Here is a 22,874-nt window from a genome sequence, read left to right on the forward strand (position 1 = left end):
TATATCTCGAATCATGTAGAAACATAATCAATACACTTCATTCCTTCACGGTTTCTTCTATCAAACCCACGCTTGGGTCCTAAGCGTCTTTACCCACAATGTAGGGCTCAGGTGAGTTGAAAATAAGGCTAGGTTTGCGTTGAGCCAAATCCAGGAGCATCTCCGCAAAATAGCTGTTGGTTTTAAGGTGAGTAGTTCGGGAGCTATACGAATGTATCTTAGCTCGTACTACGTTCGCGTAGAGAACCTCTATATAGACAGTACCTATACGAATGTATCTACAGGTACTATAAGCATGATAAATATGAGAGAAAAGATCAGAGGAAAATACCTTAGCTCGTACTACGTTCGCGTAGAGAACTAAGGAAAGAGAGAGCACGCGTTCGTTCGTATATAACACATCACGATGGTAAGAGGTAATAAGTATGTAACGTGAATACGAGATATTGAAAATCCAACACGCCCACTCAATATCCGATAGATAGAATCATGAGAAAGGAATAGAAAATTGTCACTTCATACCCAGACCGCGCACGAAAACGGGAAACTTCAGTCGACCAAGTGGCTTTGTGAGCATATCAGCGATTTGTTCATCAGTTGGTACATATCTGAGTTCGAGTTCACGCAGGAAGATCATTTCACGAATAAAGTGGTACTTGATGCGAATGTGTTTAGTATTCTGGTGATTCGAGGGATTTCGCGCCAAAGCCATGCTTGACTGATTGTCAGTATGGAGAATCGTTGCGTCGTTCGAACGATGGTTGATTTCGCCCAAGAATTGCCGAATCCATATGAGTTCACGTGCGGCGCTTGATGCTGCGACATATTCAGCTTCCGTACTCGATAATGAAATCGTCGACTGTTTTCTCGAGGACCACGCGACACAACCTCCTGCTATACGGAATACCCATCCGGTAGTAGATCGACTGGAGTTCTTGTCACCCGCAAAATCTGCGTCCACGTACCCCTCGAGGTCCTTTACTTCGGATCCGCGGTATATAATACCAACTGATTTCGTTCCCTGCAGATAACGTAATACTCGTTTTCCAGCTAACCAGTGTTCGTCTCCTGGATTCGCGGCATGCTGTGCCAGCAATCCAGTGGCAAAAGCGATATCGGGACGGGTCGAGATCATCGCGTACATCAAAGACCCAACTAATCGTTGATAATGCGTTCGGTCGATAGTCGGTGAGTCCAGCTTCGGTAAATCGAGCGATTCGGCCATTGGCGTCTCACATGATTTGCAGTCGGACATCCCGAATCGAGTAAGGATATCATTGATGTATTGCTTCTGTGATATTTTCAAAGTGCCCTCGTTTCGGTCCCGTTCGATTTCGACTCCCACAAACATCTTCGCCTCGCCCAGATCGACCAGTTCAAACGATTCACGGAGCTTTGACTTGATTTCTTCAAGATATGTAAGTGGCTTTCCCGCTAGTAACATGTCGTCTACGTGCGCTAGAATGATCGCCAGATTGTTCTCATCTTGTTTGATGAATACGGCGTAGTCTGACTCGCATCGAGTAAAGCCTATACCCTCAAGAACCTCCTTCAAGCGTAAGTAGAACGCACGCGCAGCTTGTTTTAAACCGTAAAGGGCCTTCACTAATCGCCACACATTTTCGCTCCCGTCATCAAAACCTTCAGGTTGTTCCATATAGATTTCTTCATCGAGATTTCCGTGTAAGAACGCGGTTTTAATGTCAAGCTGAAGAAGTTCAAGGTTTCCTAGCGTGGTTAGAGCAAGAAGGATACGAAATGCGTCGGATGCTGCCACGGGTGAGGAAATTTCGCTGTAATCGATACCTGGCTGTTGAGAGTAACCTTTCGCAACGAGTCTAGCTTTGTATCGGACAATCTCTCCATCCGGTCCTAGTTTATAAGAGTACACCCACATGCACCCCACAATATTCTTGCCAGACGGACGTTGTGTAGCCATCCACACCCTGTGTTTTGTGATCGAGTCGATTTCTTCAATCATCGCCTGCATCCATAGGTGTGAGTCGTCTCGACTCATAGCCTCCTTGAAGTTTCGCGGTGCGTCATCCATTTTTAATGCGGCGAATGCCGACTTATATTCCCAGTCGCTTGACATCGCGATTCGTGCCGATCCGCCCACGTTCGATCCATATCGTGCTGGAGGACGTGAAATTCGGGTGGATCGACGTGTCGGCGGTGGTTCGTTCGATATGAGGGGCTCGTCGTCTACTCTGGTGAGTACATCGGGTTCTTGTTCTTCGACCTCGTCTCTAACGTTTTCGGGTTTCTCAGACTCGCCCACTTTCTCGGAGACCTCTTCGGCATTCTCGAGATCGTCATCGTCTTCGATTATGATGCGCTGGCGGGTTTCGCCTCCTTCGTCGAATACAACGTCGCGCGACGTGAAGATCTTTCCCGTGGAACAAATGACCAGTAAGTGGGCTTTTCTATTCGGTGCGTAACCCAGGTAAGTGCACTCGATTGATTTTGGTTGCAGCTTTGTTCGTTTGTTATTGGGTACGCGAGCCCAGGCTTTACAGCCAAAAGTCCGAAGGCGTGAGACGTTCGGTTTCCGGCCTGAGAAAACTTCTTCGGGGGTCTTGCCTCCGAGGAAACTTTTCGGCGTGACGTTCCAGAGAAGGGCCGAGTGGAGAATCGCGTAGCCCCAGTATTTCGCTGGTAAGTTGGCATCTTCCCGCATTGTTCGATCGAAATCACCCATAGTTCGAATGCCTCGTTCAGCAACTCCATTACTCGATGACGAATCGGCTTCGGTTTTCTGATGTCCGATCCCTTTCGACTTCATCCAGCCTTCGAATTCGTCCAAACAGTATTCGCCGCCTCCATCGGTACGTAGGGACACTATTCGATCGCCTGTCTGATTTTCTAACGAGGCGACTAGTTCCCTGAATCGCGCCGGGAATTCGTTCTTATGTTTCAGTAAGTGGACGAACATTTTTCGGGATTTATCGTCGATGGTAACTGAGAAGTATCGATAGCCACCTATCGCTTCGACGGCTACGGGCCCGTGCAGATCGCTATGAAGTAATTCAAGGCATTTTGAGGCGTGATTCGTCGATGTAGGGAATGGACTTCGAGTTTGTTTTCCTTTTACGCAAGGGGGGCAAGGGGATTTAGGCGGTATGCGGCTTCCGATAATATCCATTCCGTCCGCAGCTCCTTTTCGCACCATGTCTAACACGTATTCGTAGTTTAGGTGACCTAGGCGACGATGCCACGTTGACAGGTCTGCTCGTGCAACTGTCCCGGCACTGTAGGCGAATCCAAGGGCTTCAGAGTCGTCTTTTTCGTTCCGATCATCAGGTTCGACATGGGCAATGTGAGTCGTTATTTTGGCATTTTTTACTCGAGCATCTAGTCGATATAACTGACCCAACGCGCGTGCGTAGCTGACTTCTTTCCCCTGTCCCTTATTCGAAACGAGGATTGCTCCTCCGTGCTTGAACATCACATCGGTGCCGCCGTCGACTAGTTCTTTGACCGATAATAGGCTGGCACTTAGATCGGGTACGTGTAGGACTGACTTGATGTAAGCTTCGGTCTCTTGACCTTGGCGATTCTTTAGTGTTACGAGAACGCGGCCTACGCCGATGGCTGGAATCCGGTTTCCATCGCCAACTTGAATGTTTATCGGCGTGGATAGCGATTGGTACGTAGCGAACCAGTGACGATTTGGGGTCATGTGTCGAGATGCGCCGGAATCGAGCAGCCAGGAGCTTGCGCATGAACGATCGTTGGTTGCGGGAAGAGCGTATAAAGTGGGTTCGGAATCGTTCCCATTGTTTGTCAACGCGACCTTGGCTGATTCGCTTTTCGGTGCTGCGTTCGAAGCTTTCTCTTTCGCCTCCTTCGCTGCGCGTCGCTTCTGATGCGGTCCTGTTCCCTCTGCGTCGCCTCCCTTTCCCCAGCATTCTTTCTTGGTATGTCCCGTTTTCGCACAGTTTTCGCATGGAGGACCTTTGTCCTTTCCTTTCCCCTTCGCGTTACTCTGGGATTTTGATCGCGAATTCGACTTTGAGGCTTGCGTGAACATGGCATTGAGGCCGACTCCAGCTTTACGCCGTTTTTCTTCGGCATACGCGGCTTCGATAACCATATCTGACGTGACGGTAGAGCCTTGGTTCGAAGTGGAGACTACAGAGGAGATGATCGCATAAGATGGAGGTAACGCGTTCATTAGGACTTGGGCTAGCATTAGATCGCTGATTGGTTCGCCTAGAGTCTTCATTTTCGAGGTGAGCGATCGTATGTTATTGAACGCTGTGGTAAGGTCTTCTTCCTCCTCGATTTTCGTACTCATTAGCTGCTGGAATAGGAAAGACAGGGATTGCATTCCTTTTCCTTCCCATCGTTCGATCACGCGTTTCCATGCTTCATGCGCTCCCGATGTCTCGATGACTTCTGCCATCGCGCCGTCGTCCATATTCATCGCGATTTGCGCGAATGCTTCGTCGTTACGCTTGTCCCATCGATCTATCAGCTTCTGGTGTTCAGCAACCTTACTTGCGATCAACGCGTCTGCTCCCGTTAGTGGTTCGGGTTTCTTTTCCGTGCCGTTGGCTATGGTAAGTAATCCGCGTAGGCGAAGAACGGTTGTCTGACGAAACTTCCAGGCCGTGTAGTTGGATCCATCGTCTTTGAGCGACGGGATATCGAAGGTTTTCTTGCTGAGGTACGATGTATTGCTCTCTGACGTCGCCATTGATTTAAAAGCTGACTGGGGCTGGGTCGTATTCTCAGGGTTCTCGGTTTTCGCGTCGTTGACTGCGTCACCGGGGCTCATAACCTTTTAAGGTGAGTAGTTCGGGAGCTATACGAATGTATCTTAGCTCGTACTACGTTCGCGTAGAGAACCTCTATATAGACAGTACCTATACGAATGTATCTACAGGTACTATAAGCATGATAAATATGAGAGAAAAGATCAGAGGAAAATACCTTAGCTCGTACTACGTTCGCGTAGAGAACTAAGGAAAGAGAGAGCACGCGTTCGTTCGTATATAACACATCACGATGGTAAGAGGTAATAAGTATGTAACGTGAATACGAGATATTGAAAATCCAACAGTTGGCCCATGCGAACCAGGGCCGGGTATAATCCGAACCGTTGTGTACGTTTTGTGATTCGTGAATCAAGCCGAGGCCCGCCGTGTTCTAGATAGGTAAGCGAGAATAAATAAGGGCAGGTGGCGTATGTGAGCGAAGCTACTCACGTTGACGATCGTGTATAAGAGGGCTTCGATTTCGTTGTTGTCATCCGAGCCGTATATCGCGGAGATGAGCGACATGGGCCATGGGTGAACAGTATCTACGTGAGGACCTCTGTACAAGTATTAGTGTGAAGTCCGACATGGTAGATACAACCACTCGCCCAGTGCCAAAGAACGTCTTCCCCTTGGCATAATAAGGATTCCTGCGTGAAAGTATCATGTCTTTCGTCTTTACATAGGTAGGATCTGTCTTGTCTGCGAGGAAATAATTAAGTTAAGGTGCTTTAACTACGTCTATCAAGACGCACTCAAGAATCCAAGGTATGGCAACGACAGAAGCGACTGTTATGAGACGAATAAGAATCGGGTCAGAAGCACAGTTTTCAGAGGACTTACAGGAACGTTGGCGTCATCCATAAGGTATTGGCTTCCAAGTCCATTAGTCTCATAGGCAAATACTCCGTCGGAAACCTAGGGTTCGGAGACTCAACGCAAAACAAGATAAAAACAAAAATCCATCCCGGTCGACCTACCGTGTGATTCCAAATGGCATCCCGTATTTGAGAGCTCCATTCGCGGGCGCTATCAGACACATTCTTCAATCGACCAATACTATCAAGAGCGTCAGCAAGATGCGCAAGCTCTACCGAGAGCATCGCATTGGCAGGAGTCAAGAACGCTAAAACACGAACATTCCTTAGACACGATATTGAAGTGAAAAAAATGGCCAAGCGTACCGTATGTGCTTAAATCATCACTTGGTCGATGGTGTGTCCCAACCATACCGGTGTACCCTTTAGGCTCGCCATTGCCCCGGTTGGGCACTTGAGGACTGAGGGCACCGTTTCCTCCTGTCCAGTTGTAGTACGAGATGACATTGAAATCCTCATCAAAGGTCCCTTGGGATTGTTCCTCTATAACGCGAAAAATCTGTGAAATTGCGGCATCCCAATTGTCGTTGGCGAACGAAGGGTCTTTGGTCGCTTGATAGTATGAGCGAGATAACTTCCTGCAAGTCGAAATGAGCCCAAGAGAATTTTGAGCCAGCGGGAAGCGAGGAAAGCTTACAAGAATCCGCAGAGGGAGTCCAGCTCGTACTTTACGCCAAGAAAGTGTTAGTCTTTAGTTGCAGAGTAAACTAGTAGCTACAAAATACCTTGCATTCGAATACGGTTTGATTATTAACTGGCCTAAAAAAAGTACCCCATGAGGTAACTGAGACACCGTTGAAGGAAATTCACGTACGGGTTTACAGTAACCCCCAAAGCCCAGTCGTTGACGGTTGGTTTGAGTCCACTTTCTGGAGGCGGTTGAAAAGCACCACAATAAGGATACTCTGCAATGTAGCGAGCCTATAGGTTATATATCAGGCTAATGGTGGCCGCTAGATTATCAATGCTTACCTCGTTATTGATGACGGCCTTCACAAGTGTAGCAAGCTCTTTGTCTTGTCCGAGCAAGGAGTGATAATGAGCCAGTTGATTTGCCGTGTCTCGCAACCATTGTGCACTACAGAATTTTAGTAAGATACCCTATTTTACGAAGTACCGTAGCGTACGTGATATCCTGTTTTCATATTGTATGACCTAGTGAGAAATAGTTGGTTACGAACGTGAGTGGGAAGCTCACCCCAGTAATTATGAATGCCAGATTGTTTTCCTTACTGAAGTACTTGACTGTTGTGTCCAAAGTATTGGGAAATGTGTTTTCGAAAAGCCGGCCAACATCAGGATCTTTTAGACGCTTCTTCATCTGATCGATGACGGTCTATAACATAGATTAGACCTGGGATTAAAGACATGGCCGGTTCCGCCTTCGTACCTCAACTGATGAGCTGTTAAATGTCCGGCATTCTGGAGGAGGCCTCATCAATGGCAAACCTAGTACACCGGCGCTAGGTATTCCTTGAGGCTTCGTGGAATACTTGCTATAGTCTTCGCATTGTGCTGCGACAGGGAGTACCAGAGTCGCCGCGGACGCAAGAGCAAGAACAAATTGCATGTTGCCTGAACTGGAGGGCTCATCCTGAAAATGAGAAGAGTTGGTGGGGTTTTTATGTTCAACTTTTAGGCCGAGATGTTCAGAAGCGAGGCTCGCTACAACTCCGATGCAAGTTGAACTGAATACAAGTGGTGAGAACCACATCGGCTGAGAGAATGACGTCCCAGTGTCTGTTTTAGAAGTTAACTCCGGGTGAATTTGAAACTATACTACCGGCTAATTTCAAGGCTGAAGTTATGATTTTGCTTCCGTATACCAATTTTTGACTAGTGTTTATCATTGGACGAGTGCAAATCTGTATTGCTGATATCTACATGATCATAACATGCGGCTGAGACACATGTGCCTTCTATTTTTGCCTCCGTTGTTCTACTCGGCGTAGCACTCTACGCATTAATTCGACCCAGTCCTTCATTCCTCCCTCGCCAACACCTTTTGACCATGAATCGGCCTCTCCGGTTCTAACTAAATCCCTCCATTCATCTCGAAGTACCACCTTGGCCTGGTAGATCTCAGAGCTCCATTCCGGGCAGGTACGGCTCTCGCCAGCGAGGTGCCATAGTTCCTCACGATGTGCAAACTGAGCGTCACCATCGAGAACATGCCAGTTCCTGGCGACTCGCTCAGGACTCTTATAAACTTCTATGAGTTTTTCGTTCCGAGTCTTGCAAAGTTCAAGTTCTCGACCAAGGTCCAGGCTGACCCGGCCTGATATCACTCTCGCGACGAGAAGTGCCTGTGCCTCAAACAACGGGAAGGGCGCCAATCGGACAGGAATCCCGATGAATGCGATTGAACCCAATGGAAAGCTCGTGAGAAGAGGGAATATATGCCTAGCCAAAGGGTATATATGCGCACGAGAAGTGTAGAAACTCGTTTCGTCGACGCCCGGATTCCGTATAGGCAACTGCGGAAGGAAAGGGAAGTCGTATTCATAGCCGGTAGCCAGAATAACCCGATCTACATGCGCTTGTTTACCGTTCTCAAAAACCACCAGCCCATCAGCAGTAAAATGATCGATTTTACCACGTTTAGTTACCGGACCTAGATCTTCGTCCTCGAATGATCTGACACTTTGGATTGTTTTCCTTGCAACTGTAGATAGATCACTAGCTAGATCATTTCCGGAAGGGCCGCCTCCTACAACGAGAACTCGTAATCCGTGGTACTGAGATGGTTCTCGATACCACATAGAATGTATGACAGTTCGGGCGCCGGATGCACTCCAATCGTCAATTCCAGGAAATGTAACGAAATGGGGCTTCCCATAATGTCCATTGGTGACAAGCAAATGGTCGAAACATAACTCGCTGGAATTCTCGGGCTGGTTTCTTGGATGAGTTGTAACATCCCACTGGTGGGTGTTGTCATTCCAAAGGGCACGCGACACGACCGTGCTGAATCGAATAAAAGGGCGGAGTTTAAACCGAGTTTCGTACTTGTGCAGGTACTCCACTATTGCTTGCGCCGGTGGGAATAAATGCGTGGAGGGGGCAGGATCACAAGAAGGATACAACATAATAGGTAGTGGTAAGTTCGTCGTCAGACAGTTATAGAGTGGTGTGTCGGGAACATCGGATTGTGGTTTGGTATCGGAACGGTCTGGTAGCCTGCTACTTGTTCACCTTTAGTTTGCAGCAAAAGATTATATGAGCATACCAAATCCCGCCTGTGTCATTTCTCCTCTCGAAACAGGTTATCTCACAATCACCAGATGATATTTCTTTCTTGAATTCATCGGCCAATGTGCGAAGTGAGGCCAGGCCCGATGCACCAGCACCAATGGCTGCGATTCGAAGCTTCCCGTTGCGTGCATGAGGGAAACCCATTATATTAAGGAGATATATAGTTGACTTGGCGTGGTCCAGACAAGTGTGACAAACGATAAGAAAGTGGGGCCGTCGGCCGGTGGTGGCAGCTGAGAACAAGAACGTGCCGAAAAGCTCCGCTCACGTGTTCGATACCCGAGGGTTGCGCATACAGTCGATCAAAGTCAATTACACAAAGTTGTATTCTATGTGTTGGATGTGTGGTGGGTGCTATAATACAAAGGTCCAAAATATGTATAAATACAGCAGCATATCTAACTCTTAAACCAGGGAGACATAACACGAAAGCATAATAAAACGACAGCATGAACACGAAAACTATGAAAAACACTTGGAAAAGTACCGTGGTAGAGCAAATGAGAACAAGCCTTTGGATTGGCAATTTGTCTTATTGACAGCAATCCAGCTCGCGATGATTTCAACATCAGTTATGGAACAGTGGTGGACTAGTTTGCCTTCGATCTGTAGCCATCGCTTGCCTGCACGATGGCACTCGTCTGCAATGAGTCGCTTCTCTCTGTGATGACCAGCAAATAACTAGAAAGAAACAATTAGCCTCCTATATTTCGCAAATTTGAACTAGGAAGACTCACGGCTAATTTGTCTGTCTCTGGTATCCGCCGCCAATGAGCTCTTGAATGGCCTTTTGTAACAAGGTTGAGCGACCTACATATGGGTCAATTTGAAATTCAGCCACAAGCGAGTTGCTGCCTTACTGCTTGATGTGGTTCGTCGAGAGTGGGAGCCTTGTCGTGTGACCAGTGTCTCCAGAGTCCACGTCGGGGTATAATATGAGGCTCGGATCGCGGAAGTTATTGGATGGCCATTTGATAGTAGCGACCAGATGTCCGTGTGATATCATGCCCGTATGTTCATATATGTCGGTGGATGTAGTGCCATCAATAAGGTCAACAGAGGAAGTTGAAGTAAACTGCTTGTTGCCCGCTGCGTCCATGAACGCATATTGGGTTTCATCGTTTCCGGGCTGGTCAATGAAGAGCTTAGGCATGCCCACTGGGCGATTGGATAAGAAAGTAGGAGGTTCGAGGGCGGGGTGAGAAACGGCACATCTCCATGAGCCCATGCGCCTTTATAGCCGGAGCACACATCGGGCCTCAGAAGGCTGGCATCCCTTCTTGGATTAGTTGCATGTACATGGCTGCAGCGCCACGCGAAAGCACAATCACTTCTCGTTGATCAGCGGTTGGTTACTGGCACACAGCAACTGGCGAAATTAACGCGTTGGCTTTCCAGGGGACCCATGTTTGGCGCCCGTCACATTCCGGACAAGTCCATACTCTAATCAAAGGGCCACTAAACATTCGACGGCAAATTGCGCGCTTTAGGCGCTTGGTCATCCTTAACGGGTATATTGTAACCCTTCTCGTCCACCTATGGCGAAAGGCTCGGAGTACAAAGCCATTCGGTCGGAAAGAAATACCTCAATGTTCACGCCGTGACCGGAGCCGACATCACAATCTGCGGCGTTATGTGCTCATACTAATTTTAGTTGATGAAAGCTATACGTATACATATCCGCAATGCTTGTAGACCTCCACACATCAGTCAACATTTTTGTATCATCCCGAGCCCGAGCCTAAAAATAAATTTTAACCCAGCCCAAAATTAGTTCCCGTGACGCATATACGTATAATACTTGGAAATATTGTAACACAGAAATAGTGTCGCGGAGACAGTGGTTTGTCTATTTTTCTGAAACGGCTAGGTACTCTTGGCTGATATGAAACGGACTAACAAAAGGTGATGTGGTGAAACGAACTATACTTGTCTTCCCTTGAGCCGAATTTGGAGACTCGTTCGGATGACATAATCCACACGCGGAGCTAGTATTACTTTCCTTTCGACCTCGACAGGACTCACAGACCGACAGACAGAATGGCGTCGACACAATCCAACATATTGTTCGATGACCTGTTCACTATCACAGATATCGACATGGATGGGAAAAAGTATGATCGGGGTAAGTCATTTTTCGTTCAAGCCTATCAAAATAGCGCCATAACTTCGCATTAGTGTCTCGACTAGTCGCTACATCTGCAAATTTAGGGATGCATCTGACATTGGATTTCAATACTGAGATCTACCCTCTTCAAGCTGGAGAGAAATTTACGCTGGTGCTGGCTTCGACCCTTGCACGTGGTGGTGCTGCTGAAGCCACCGAAGGAAAGGATGTTTGGAGGCCTGATGGCAAAGGCCAACAAGGGCTGGAAGAAGATTACGAGTATGTCATGTACGGATATGTAAGTGTTTCATGACTGTGATTTTATTGTTTCCTCTTAAATTCCTCCAGGTGTACAAATACGATGAAGGAGAGGGGGACAACGTGTAAGTAATGTTCCTTGCACTCTTGATAACTCAACTAATGTATTGAACAGAACAGCATACATATCCTATGGCGGCCTCTTAATGTCTCTTACTGGATCGCACCGACACATGCAGGGCATTGTTGTTGGAAGCCGATTGTATTTGTTAATCAGGAAGTAAATTTATTATTTAAGTTCTGTTGACCATCGAAATTGGCACTGAATTTTACTGCGGATGCCTGTGCGAACGCTCGAGTCAAGATCTATTCACTGAGCTCTGGAAACTTCAGCGCTAAGGCAGTGTTATCACCCACCTACCAATCATGTGTAGAGTGTACGTACCTCTCGTATATCACGACGACCATGGATTTTCGGGAAATTGAGGAGTTGAAAAAACAATGGACAAGGTGAGAATGTTCTCGGCGTGACAATCGAGTGTTACTTCCTCAATTTGCAGGGAACAAGTGGGACTCCAGCAAAATGCTATTTTCGAGGATCATAAGCTCTCTTTTCACACAAGCCCTCCGATAACCTCCATCAAGTCAAGTGAAGCTGAAGCACCTGATTACGATGATCCGACCGTGCGTAACGAAGATCCAAAAGCTTTCACGGTATCAGGCTTGCGCTACGTCGGTGGTCTGGACATTAGTTTTATTGCTCAAGAAGGCGAAAGCGCGGAAACTGTGGGTTCTCCTGGCCATAATGCCTCTGACCCTAATGTGCCAGATGCCTATGCTGTCATCACGGTGCTAGAGTACCCTTCGCTCTCGGTGAGTACCATGCTTCTAACCAGTCCACGGAAGTTTTCATGGCTGAGGCAATTTTCCGGCTTGCTCGCCCCAGCTTGTCCACTCACTCACGCACCCTATTCGTCTGACTGCACCTTATATCCCATCTTTTCTCTCATATAGAGAAACGCCAGCTTATCTTGAGCTCATATCAAAGTTGAGAGAGAATCTTCAAAAAGCAGGAAAGGAGCATGAGTTTCCCCAAGTCATACTCGTGGATGGAAATGGCCAATTGCATGAAAGAGAAGCGGGAGTTGCCACTGCTGTTGGCGTGCAGGCTGACGTTCCAACGGTGAGAAACAGAGTACTAAAATAAATCACGAACGGATTGGCTCAAAAATCGCGCAGGTAGGCGTAGCCAAAACGTATCATCCGCCGACGCTCCAACATCACGAGGCCCACGACTTGCACTGGCGTCTTTCCCAAAAGGGCATGAAGCAAAAGTCCCGCGAAGTCTTGAAGAAACCTGGAGATTATTTGGGTGTATTGAATGCCCGACGAGATCGTTATGTTGGTGTGGTAAGTCCTAGTTGGGTTTCTCCTTCCTCAAATTAGAAACTGAATGGTGACAAGGCGTTACGTTCGGCGACATCTTCCAATTTTCTCTATGTGTCTCCAGGCCACCGTGTATCGATGATTCAAGCGATACGCCTGACGATGGCACTTAGTCGGTATCGGATTCCAGAGCCAATTAGACTTGCGGATAGACTAGGCCGTGATGCAGCCACAATGGTAACACCGATAACAGTAACGGATAGGGAAGAGTAATGGGATAGCATTGGTGGATCGCATATGGGTAGACATAATACAAACATATTGCTGCTTATTGCAAATGACTCGAGTTCAATATGTGCACAGATAACAAGGAATGTAAAAAAGAAGAGATTTTTAACACGAAAACAATTAGAGAGCGCCCGATGCATGATACAGCATATCCAAAAGAAAGTCCCAAAATTGCCAGCTCTACTGGTTGATATACCCCATTCTGCGTGCGTATTCCATTTCCTCTTCTACAGTGATACCATCGGTACCAGCCCAGTTGGCTGAGCTTGTCCGCTTGCGGAATCTTGAATGCCCAGTCTTGAACAAGTCTCCCATCTTGAGCGGCTGAATTGGTCCGAAAAGCGCATCGGGATTAAACCTTTCTTGGTCCTTGAGCGCATCCATGAGAGCCTGATCCTGTGTCCACGAGGGGAAGTCTTTGCCGCGATCCTCGTCATCCGAGTCCGAGTACTCCGAGTTAATGTCGGGCAACTCAATATTCTCACTCTGGATCTCGGGTTCCTTTTGCGCAGCCTTGAGTTGCGCCTGTACCCGTGCCTGCATCTGTTGTTGCAGTGCTTGGCCGGGCGCGTCGGATATGCTGCCCTTGGCTTTCTTTGAAGCAGCGGCTTTGAGGCTAGAAGATGACGCGGCAGGCTTGAGTGTCTTAGTTGTCGCTGCGGGTGGCGCAGACTGGAACGGATTTGACGAAGTAGTTTTCAATGCTGATTTTAATGCTGATGGACCTGGTCCAGCGGTGGCAGTCGGCTTGGCAATGCGCGATTTAGTAGCGGTCGAAGTCGTAGCAGCTGAAACCGTTGCTTGAGTAAAGGTGGAGACGGAAGGTACAGCGGGCTTTTTGCCCGCAGCCTTCATCTCGACCTCGAGCTTGCGTTTCTTGTTGGGATCTTCCGTGACCTGTACATTCCGTGAGTCCATGCAGTACTAGGATGTAACGATGATTGGCCCACCTTTTTCGCCGGAGCTTTGATGCTCTTGGCCAACTCTTCTCGCTCCTTGCGCTTTTTCTCCAACTCGAGAGTACGCGACTTCTCCTCCTCTGCCTTGCGCAGCGCCGCAGCCTGTCGACGCTCCTCCATCTCGCGCAGGCGTGAGGCCTTGCGGTCCTGTTCATCCGCAGCCTAACACAGGACTCGGTTAAGACACATTCCAGAAAACGAAGTTTTATGACGTTACCTTTTTAACACTGCCAATAGACTGAGCACCTTTGACAGGGGCTTTTTTGGTCGTAGACCGGGTCGACGAAGTACGCGACGAAGTAGTCTGAAGAAACCATATTTATCAGTCATACCACTTTAGACATTGGCTTGCTCTGAAACATACTTTAGCGTCATCTTCGTCACCCTCACCATCCACGTCATCATCGCCTTCAACATCTACATCAGGATCCAAGTCCAATTCCGGATCCAATTCATCCTCCATTTCGGCATCTTGAGTTTCGAGTTGAGTGGCAGCCGTCGATTGGGTGAATTGGTTCTGGCTCTGCGTAACCTTGTCAAACACACTACCGACTTCAGTCGCAACCGTCGTCTGAGTCTCAGTTCGGACAGGCGGAGCAGTAAACTTCGTTCCACCAAAGAGGCGAGCGGCTTCAGCTTTGGCAGCGCGCACGGCGTCTGCGGTGTTGCTTGCAGCAGTGGCGCCGGGCTTGGCTGCGTCCGAAACCTTTTTAGGAATCGGAGCAGGGTCGGGGAGAGAAAACACGGGCGGAGCAGGCAAGACTCGTCGAGTGTGAGGGGGCGAATCGACGGGCGTGGTGCTCCTGTTGGAAAGCGTAGATGCAGCAGGGTCGTCTGTCGAAAGCCCCAAGTGCAACCCAACAACAGTCTCCGGTTCCTTTTCCCTTGCTTTTCCCTTCTCAGCACTGGAGGACCCAGACGGAGGTCGGACACTCAAATCCGACAAGCTAAGCCTCTTTTCTTTCTCCGAGCTTGGGTTGGGCAGGTTCGCATTTTGCATCGTGGGTGTCCATACTCGGGAGGCAGCTGGTGTTTTGCCGCTCGTACTCTTTTCCAATCTCGCGAGCCTGTTCCTCAGGTCATCTAGCATGGACGTGCCTGTGTTCCATGACCCGCCGTCTTCGTCTTTGAGAGGGACCTGCATTTCTGTTTCGTCTTCCGAGCTTGAACCGCTCGAGCGCGATGACCCATGAGAGAGCTTTTGAGATTTGGAAGGAGGTGGGCGAGACGGATGTTGGAGTGCGGAAGACTTGCGTTTAAGACGGGGAGGTTCAGAGTCGGTCGTTGCGGAGCCAGTGGAAGTCGCGGTAGTGAGAGCACCAGTCCCATCTGTTTTTTTCCTCCAGCTAGATTGTCTTAATTCGCGATTGGCATTACCCGATACACTAGGTTCACGGCGAAGTTCTTTAAGAGAGGGACCTGCGAATGGACCACGCGGGACAGTCGAGGATGCACGCGGGGGATTAAGCGGTGGCTGTGAAGATGTTCCTGCGAGAGGCACCAGTACAGGCTGAGCAAAGGAAGGTGGCTTGAGTGGTTGTTGCATTCCGGTCCCCGAGTGGCCTCGTGAAGGAGGAATAGGAAGAGGTCTCGGACTCGTAACAGGAGGCAGCGTCGGCTCGGGAGGAGGTGTGGGCTGAGTCGTCGCGGATACTGAGGCCTTTTTGATAGGCTCCGGAATGGGGGCGATAATTGGAGTGGTAGCGGGAGCAGGTGCACTATCGAAAACGTCGGCAGCAGTGATATTTGTACTCGTAATGGGCTCAGTCGGTTCGTGTTCCGGTTCTCGGACGGGCGTTGGAGGCTCTGAGGCGGTAGGTGGAGTGTCCTCCGATGCCGGCGGACTAGGCAGACGTTGGGTGACGGGCGCAAGTGCAGGCGGGACATCTGCAATCTCAGTCACATCTCCTTCTTCGACCTCAACGGTTGTAGTCGAACGGGCATCGGTGAAATCCTCTCTTGCGTCTTCAAACGCAGCGACAGACTGTCCTTCATCGTCCTCCTGAATGACAGACAAATCCTGCTCGGCGGACTCCAAAGCCTTCTCAGGCTCTCCGGCTGGTGGTACGGGAAGCTCTTTTTCGGATGGCGCTGGTGATGATGGCTCAATCCCCAATTTGGTAGTGAACATCTGTTGCGCCGTTACGGTGCTTTGTATTGAGGTTGAGTGTTCCTTGGGTAGGATCGTAGCATCACGGAAAGGCGAAAGGGGGTCGTCTGAAGGCGTGGGCAGTGGTCCCTCGGATCTATTCGCAGAGCCAAACAAGGGCACACCAGCTCGAGCAGGAGTTGCACGAGCAATCGAGTCTCGAGGGCCTGATGATGTCGGTATGGGCTCGGGGGGAGGATTCGGTTGAGAGCGAGCAGGTTTGAATATATTCTGTTTTGGAGAAGTAGCAGACGCATCGTTTTCCTTGTCCTTTGGACCAAGCTGTGGGACAGTTAGACTTGACACTGATTAATGACTATTTACTCACTCCAAAGGCAATGGGAGCAACTGGCTTGATCTTTTGTGCAGAAGCATGAAGCGCACGAGCCTTCTTGGATGCAGTCTTGTTTCGTCCTGGAGTCTTGGTAAATTCGATTACATTGCTATATAAGTTAGCTTAGAGTTAGCTGGTTACCATTTCAAGTGCGGGTGGCACCTACTCTGGTCGGGGCGCATTGAGGACGTCGTCAAGATACTCATGCAAGAATAAATAGCCATTACATTGCACTTGGTCTTTGAAGTCGGTTCGACCGGGGTCAGCGGCCATACGATTGCGGATGGCACTCGCCCATTGTGCAAATCCGACGGACATGATTGTGATCGTTGCCAGTCAGGGGGGAAGTTAGAAGCGCGCTAGGCGCCGTGGTATCAACAAGGCCCCCCAGCAACGCGGTCACGTGAGAGGCGCGTCTGGGGTCTCACCTGGCCCTCACGTACCGCCAATTCACCGAGACAAATGTCAGTGTTAAAATTCCATTGAGCCGTTAATTACGTCTTGATGAACTAGGCTGAACTCGTCCGACCTCGACAACGCCACAGGTGTAGTAGGATCCGTGGAAGCGGTATTTGTCAGCAGAAGTAAGGGGGGCTAGGGTGGACGGGGTCCTGTTGGCTGAAAGTGGTGTTAGTGCAGACCTTAGCTCTTTCCACCAACCACACGCGGCAGCTGAACGCCGGTTGTTGATACTACTCGTGACGACTATTGGCCATGGCGGCGACTGCTTCAACGTCGGGTAATCCGACTTCTCCACTTAGTATTGCTACTCCTTCGAGTGCCGAGTACCCTGTTCGCGGTCATAAGCCGTCTACGACATCGTCTCTGTCTCCCCTCTCTCCCTCTACTGGCGGCCAACCCCATGTGCCCACTACCCCTCTGTCTACGCTCTACCTAGTCAGCGGTCTCCCCAAGTCACCCCATACTTGGACTCTGGCGGACACCGACTCAGTCGCCGGCCTTCACCATGTCGAAGGTGCTGTTGGACGCTGGTGGCGAGCCGAGGTCCTTGGCTCTAGCGTAAGCCCCGGAGTTGGTCGCTCCCGCAAAAAGTCGAGAAAATCCAAAGAAACAGACAGTAATGTGATTCCAGACGGCCCCAAGAGCACTCGGGGCTCGGGTACGCTCAGCAAGACAGACCTTGGTCGCATGCTTTCCAAGGCACTCAAGTTGTCTTTCCCTCGCGAGGTTGAAATTATTGCCGCGACGCTCCAACCTGCCAGCACAACCCACACATTTACATTCCAGATTCCGGCCGGTGCCTCGGCAGGGGTTGCTCAATCTCATTCCTCTCAGACGGCCCATTTGCCTGGTCTTCGCACGAGTGTCATGTCCTCTAGCACCACAGCGACGTACAACCACCCGTATGTTGACCCGACCTTGCCTCGTCCTTCAAGTACATATCTTGGTCCTCCTTCAAGCACACACTTGCCTCCGAACAGCTCCCCAACTGCTTCAACCGATCCCAGTGCAGACCGAGGCCTCGTCACATATCACGGTGTCTGCCTGACTGTTTGGTCACACGCTGACGAGGAGCGCTCCCTGGCTATTCGTCGCGCTCTGGAATCCGTTGCCCGCTCTCGTCGCGGCTCAGGAGCTTCGACGGGCACTGCTACCCCCGCTACTCCCCGTCGTCCCAAAGCAACCAATACTAGCAGCCCTGGCATCCCATGGAGTGATGCCGAAGAAAGCGAGATTGATGCTTTCAGTATGAGCGAAAGCGACGCTGAGGTCATGAATCCCAACGGCGTTGGCATGGGTGCCTCGAATCTGTTTTTGCCCCAGAACACGGTCTTCTGGCTTCCATATGCCCTGAGTGAGTTCCATAATTGACACTAGTCCAATATCATCTGACCATTGTTTTGCAGCCCTCGTATCAAGGCACCCTATCTATGACCTGATGCGTGACTATCTTACTCTTAGCTGGGCACGGTTCAGCAAGGATGTTCAATCACATACCCTGTAAGTATTTTTCCGCGCGGTTGTTCCGCATCCTCGATCTGATCTTCGAGATGCATCTGCCTCATGTTCTTCAAAGCCAAATCGCGAAGATTCTGGAGTTCCCTGCGCCTCGTGCTGGTGATGTAATCAAGTTGGATGCGTCTCCCGCCAACGAGACCGAAACATTGGAGGTCGTTTGCCGATTCCCTGGCGGTTTGGACTTTGGGAAAGGACTTGTCGATGTCAACGTAAGTAGATATAACGTATAATTTCTTTTCTTACTAATGATTCGCTTAGTTCACAATGTGGCCCCTCTTCCGTTGCTTGAACCTTGATAATATTTTGACAATTTGCGAGGTGCGCCCATCCATATTTAGACTCAATGCGGAACTTTATTCATCCGCGCGGGGCAGATTGCTCTCTCTCCTACTGGGAGAATCCTGTTCCTATCTCGTCACCCAGCCATGCTCGGAATTGCTGTCTCAACAATTCGTTACCTCGTGGAGATGCGCGGGTGGAGCGGAATATCTCTTCCTGTCGTCCATGCCCGCGATGCTCGAATCTACCTTGAGGACCCCGGCCCATGGCTGATGGGCCTGAGCACTGAAGCACGCTACGTCTCTCGCACAGCTCCCGAAGTGTGCATTGTTGATTTGTGAGTGCCAGTTTGCCAGCTGAAGGAATGTTGGACTGACCAAAGGACTGTACAATCCTGAACGTTTGTGTTCCGTCGGACTGGACTTAATTGAATCACATTCGGACCAATGCGCTTTGCCGAAACGCCACCAAACCTTGGCCGGCTTCGTGAACGCCACTCATTCGCTTGGGACCATTTCCATTCCGCACCTTTTCACAGGGATATCAATTATGTCAACTGCGCCTCGCCCCCACCGGGAGCAGTTTCGACAAAACAAAACCGAGACAAACTTCGAAAGATTCTACTGGGCGCGTTTGACCAGTTCTATCACCCCGACAATACCATCCCTCCCGAATTCAAAGAAGCCTTCCCTGCAGGCCGGTTCCGCCCGTTGTGCAAGATTCAGACCAAGCGCGGAAGCTCTACTGCCGTCGTCGCAGAAAGTATCAAGGCCCCCGAGTGGTGGCATCAGACCAAGGTCCTTCAAGCTTTCGATGCAGTTCTCAAGGATCGTGGTCGTAAACCTTCACTTCTCAAACGCCTGACACTCATAGGTGCTGGACGTCGCCAGTCTCAGCTCTCAGCCGCCGAGCAGCTCATTCAACGCTCGATTCGGAAGCGTGCTACTGCATTTGTGGACGCTCGTGATGACCTCGAGACCAAGATTGGTCGCTTGAGCCGTCGCTTGAACTTCTTGATGACCGAGAGTGAGCTTTGGAGGGAGAAGTTTGTTGCATTCGAGAGTTATGCCGAGAAGTTGAGTGCCGAGGCTACCGAGTTGAGGCAGAAGGTCGGAAAGGAGCAACGGGAGAGCCGCAGGTTGAGTGGTTTGGTTAGCGTTGGTGCGCAGGAAAAGGAAAAACTATCTCAAAGTGAGTGATTATACAGCCCATTTTTAATCCAGTTCACTGATTGTTGTCCAGTGCTCCTTGCCAAGGAAAACGAACACCGTGCTGCTTTGCTCGAGCTTGAGTCAATGCGTCAAAACATGGACGAGATGGAAAAAGAACGTGCACACATGGTCGCCGAAGTTGAAGCTCAGATTGAACGTGCGCTCGCCTCGATGGCATTCAGCGATGGAGACAACTACTCGGACTACACCCACTCTCGCCCTGGATCAGCTATGAGCCAAGTTAGCCAGAACTCTCGTATTGGTGGGCACTCGGCTATCGGAGTTGGAGCCCCTAGCATTGGTGGCTTGAGTGGCATCGACGGACGTTCGCTGAGGCACGTCGAATCCGGCCCTAGATTGCGCCAGGGGTCATCATCACGATCTGCAAGCGGCTCTATCTCAATGCAGAGTGCCTCTGAGTCTTTTGATGGTAGCATCCGTCGATTGAGGAGCATGGCTACCACGACTACTTTGGCCGACGATGCATCTGACGAAGCCACCCGCGTCGGAATTGACCTGAGCGCTCATATCAAGGGCGAACTGGGCGATCCTATCAAGCCCGGAATGATTCATGATGACGACTCGGTTATCCAGGTTAGACGGTTCTCCGTCACCGAGGAGGATGGCGTGAATACTATGGGTGCTGTGGACTTGGGGATTTCCGAGCGAAGCGATGTTGTTGCATTGAAGGTTCAACAGATTCAACAAAAGGTATGGATTGCGCTCTTCGTTGCGTGGCTGCTTTCTGATATCAGATGTTGCAGCTTGAGAATGCTTTGGCCGACCATCGCTCCCGTCGTAGCCACTCGATCACTAGTGGGAGTGCGAGTGAGGCTGACTCGATTCAACGTGTGTTGAGCGAAGCCGAGTCCACTGGCCGCCGCGGACTGAGTGAAGCCGAGTCTACCACCAGCTCAAATCGCCGTACTCGCACTCCTCGCGGTTCAAGCCGTCTTTCGGGACGCCATCGTTCTCGCTCATCGGCCTCACTTCGTGCAGCTCGTGAAGCCCTATTGGCTGCCAAAGAGGCTGTACCCCCTGTTCCCAGGAGCCCCGTCGGCACTAAGACTCCCATTGGCGCTCCCTCGGGTTCAGATAGGACCACCCCGACCGGAAATGAGAACAGGGGCGTCCGCAAGGCTACTTCTCGCGTTGGGATGACCACTCCCGAATCCTCGTCTTCCGAGTCGGGTAAAGTCCCCACGGTTTCCGTTGAGTCAGCTCCCGTTACCAAGCCCACCGTCTACCTGCCCGAATTCGGCAAACACTCGCGTGATGACATGCTTCCCACTCCCTCGACCATTGGGCGTAGTGGTGCCGACGACTCGGACGATTCGTATTTGAGTGCAGTATCGGAGAGCATGCGTGGTGACGAGAGTTGGAGCAGGGCTACTGGACGCCGTATCCTTGATGACCCTGGTCATCATGAGCCAGTTAAGGGCAGCTCTCGCACCCGTCGTAATCGAGCCGGATCGTCTTCTACCACTCGTGGACAATACGGCGATCTCCCTTCGCCCACTATCAGCGAGTCGACTGCCGTTGGAAGCGCCCGCGCCGTCTAAACTAAACGCCTTCGAGTGCGCTGAATACCAACAAAACGCAAAAAACTGCATGTCCGTTCTCGAATCTTGTTGTGGGTCCGCTGTCTCTTGGCTTTTTTTTTTTCGTTGTCTCGACTCGATTGCCTTGTCGATACCACTTTCATTCTTTTTTTGCAGAGCGGTCGGTTTTTTGGTTCAAGTCGATTACAAGTATACCTGTCTTTTATCCAACTCTAGTCACTCGTTTGACTTCTATTCCCTCGTTTCTCCTCGTACTGTTCTCGCACGCAGAGCCGTGCTTTAGTCTGCCCGCCAAGTCATGTTTGTCAACAATTATGCCTCTTGATTGATCTTATCTCGTGTTTTTTTGTCGGCTGCAATTTTCTGCTTTAATTTCTTTCGCTCGCATTCCGGCCTTTTAGTGCTATCGTTTGGTGTACATAAAGTAGTTTTGGGGTTCTCCTGCTTTTTCGTTTGTTTATACTTATCGATTTGTCATGACTAGAGAATAGCAAGTAACTGTTTTGTGGTTGCATTAATTAAATCAATGGTCCTTCTCAATTGCAAGCCCAAGTCTCCATGAAGTAGACTTTATCAAGTGCATTTATTCTCGGGTGGGCGAAACATGGGCATAATAGTCAATAACAAACATTCTGAAGTACGCTGTAATGGCGCAATCGGGAATGCACAGTGGTCCATTTCAACGGATTACTCAGATGTGCGCTGGTTCGAAACCCTCCCCTCGCAGACGTCTTGGTCTGAATTTCCACCGCACGGCAACGCGTGGTCGGACTTTCGGTAATCATTCCGCGTTCTTGTCAGGGAGTCAACTCCGCAGCACCGCAGGGTGACCGAGGCTGTCCACCGAGACAAGGAGGTGTTTCCAGACGCGCTACTGGGCCGTGCCCGGTGCAAACCTTTTGTCACCTACCCAAACTCGACTTCAACTAGCTTGGCTCGGGGGTCCTAAATGATCAAGTTTGGTGCACTAGGCAAATCCATGGGCTTCATAAATGAATTCTTCAAATTGACGCACGCTCATGGTGTTGGCCGTTAAGCCTTTAATTCATGCTTACATCACCTACTTCGTAGTAGATGACTTTCAAGGAACTCATGAGCCACTAGGTGTGATTATAACTCGTGTAAAATGAGACAAATTAGACAATGAATATCAGACACTGGGGTGGGTTGAATTGATTGTTAACATATAAAAATGTGACATGTCCGTAGACCTCATTCATAAAATTCCTTCACGGGGTTGGAGCGAGTAGAAGAGGGGTGCATGTAGACATGCATGTACCTTGGACGAGTGAGCATGCGGCCAAAGCGGCGGGAACACCGAGTCCAAGGGTAAAGGTCCCGGCTACGGATCCAGCTGATGCGCAGCAGGTAACGTAGCCTGACAAGCATTACTATTATACAAGCCACATATCTTATGTTCGGACTCACCTGCATTGCACGCAGAGTAGCACAAGCCCATTGCGAT

At 49.8% G+C, this 22,874-nt stretch overlaps 6 protein-coding genes across 6 annotated transcripts; 3 read left to right on the top strand and 3 right to left on the bottom strand.

Annotated features, from left to right (window-relative positions):
* Positions 1-511: 511 nt before the first annotated feature.
* RhiXN_00781 (Copia-like polyprotein/retrotransposon) lies at positions 512-9,040 on the bottom strand (the record flags this gene model as incomplete). The annotated part of the gene is made up of 16 exons (XM_043320600.1): positions 512-4,786; positions 5,214-5,322; positions 5,387-5,465; positions 5,519-5,552; positions 5,607-5,681; positions 5,744-5,889; positions 5,948-6,219; positions 6,279-6,307; positions 6,367-6,400; positions 6,456-6,562; positions 6,614-6,719; positions 6,769-6,776; positions 6,840-6,977; positions 7,032-7,381; positions 7,602-8,824; positions 8,871-9,040. The coding sequence occupies 16 exons, from the start codon at positions 9,038-9,040 to the stop codon at positions 512-514; spliced, it is 7,155 nt and encodes a 2,384-aa protein (XP_043179612.1).
* Positions 9,041-9,358: 318 nt separating this feature from the next.
* RhiXN_00782 (flavin-containing monooxygenase/FMO family protein) lies at positions 9,359-10,124 on the bottom strand (the record flags this gene model as incomplete). The annotated part of the gene is made up of 3 exons (XM_043320601.1): positions 9,359-9,577; positions 9,634-9,706; positions 9,757-10,124. 3 exons carry the CDS (start codon positions 10,122-10,124, stop codon positions 9,359-9,361), a joined length of 660 nt encoding a protein of 219 aa, XP_043179613.1.
* Positions 10,125-10,936: 812 nt separating this feature from the next.
* On the top strand, positions 10,937-11,545 carry RhiXN_00783 (RNA polymerase rpb8 domain-containing protein; the record flags this gene model as incomplete). The annotated part of the gene is made up of 4 exons (XM_043320602.1): positions 10,937-11,021; positions 11,075-11,301; positions 11,352-11,386; positions 11,437-11,545. 4 exons carry the CDS (start codon positions 10,937-10,939, stop codon positions 11,543-11,545), a joined length of 456 nt encoding a protein of 151 aa, XP_043179614.1.
* A 182-nt stretch (positions 11,546-11,727) lies between these two features.
* On the top strand, positions 11,728-12,920 carry RhiXN_00784 (RNA polymerase rpb8 domain-containing protein; the record flags this gene model as incomplete). The annotated part of the gene is made up of 5 exons (XM_043320603.1): positions 11,728-11,771; positions 11,822-12,134; positions 12,208-12,444; positions 12,501-12,671; positions 12,726-12,920. 5 exons carry the CDS (start codon positions 11,728-11,730, stop codon positions 12,918-12,920), a joined length of 960 nt encoding a protein of 319 aa, XP_043179615.1.
* Positions 12,921-13,115: 195 nt separating this feature from the next.
* Positions 13,116-16,695, bottom strand: RhiXN_00785 (inner centromere protein-related protein pic1; the record flags this gene model as incomplete). Its single annotated transcript, XM_043320604.1, has 6 exons — positions 13,116-13,832; positions 13,886-14,056; positions 14,112-14,198; positions 14,259-16,325; positions 16,372-16,486; positions 16,544-16,695. 6 exons carry the CDS (start codon positions 16,693-16,695, stop codon positions 13,116-13,118), a joined length of 3,309 nt encoding a protein of 1,102 aa, XP_043179616.1.
* A 396-nt stretch (positions 16,696-17,091) lies between these two features.
* Positions 17,092-21,409, top strand: RhiXN_00786 (DENN (AEX-3) domain protein; the record flags this gene model as incomplete). The annotated part of the gene is made up of 8 exons (XM_043320605.1): positions 17,092-18,193; positions 18,246-18,339; positions 18,416-18,566; positions 18,616-18,675; positions 18,732-18,973; positions 19,175-19,827; positions 19,879-20,558; positions 20,612-21,409. 8 exons carry the CDS (start codon positions 17,092-17,094, stop codon positions 21,407-21,409), a joined length of 3,780 nt encoding a protein of 1,259 aa, XP_043179617.1.
* Positions 21,410-22,874: the final 1,465 nt, after the last annotated feature.

This window comes from Rhizoctonia solani, chromosome 4 (genome assembly GCF_016906535.1).
Source record: "Rhizoctonia solani chromosome 4, complete sequence".
NCBI classification, from domain to species: Eukaryota; Fungi; Basidiomycota; class Agaricomycetes; order Cantharellales; family Ceratobasidiaceae; genus Rhizoctonia; species Rhizoctonia solani.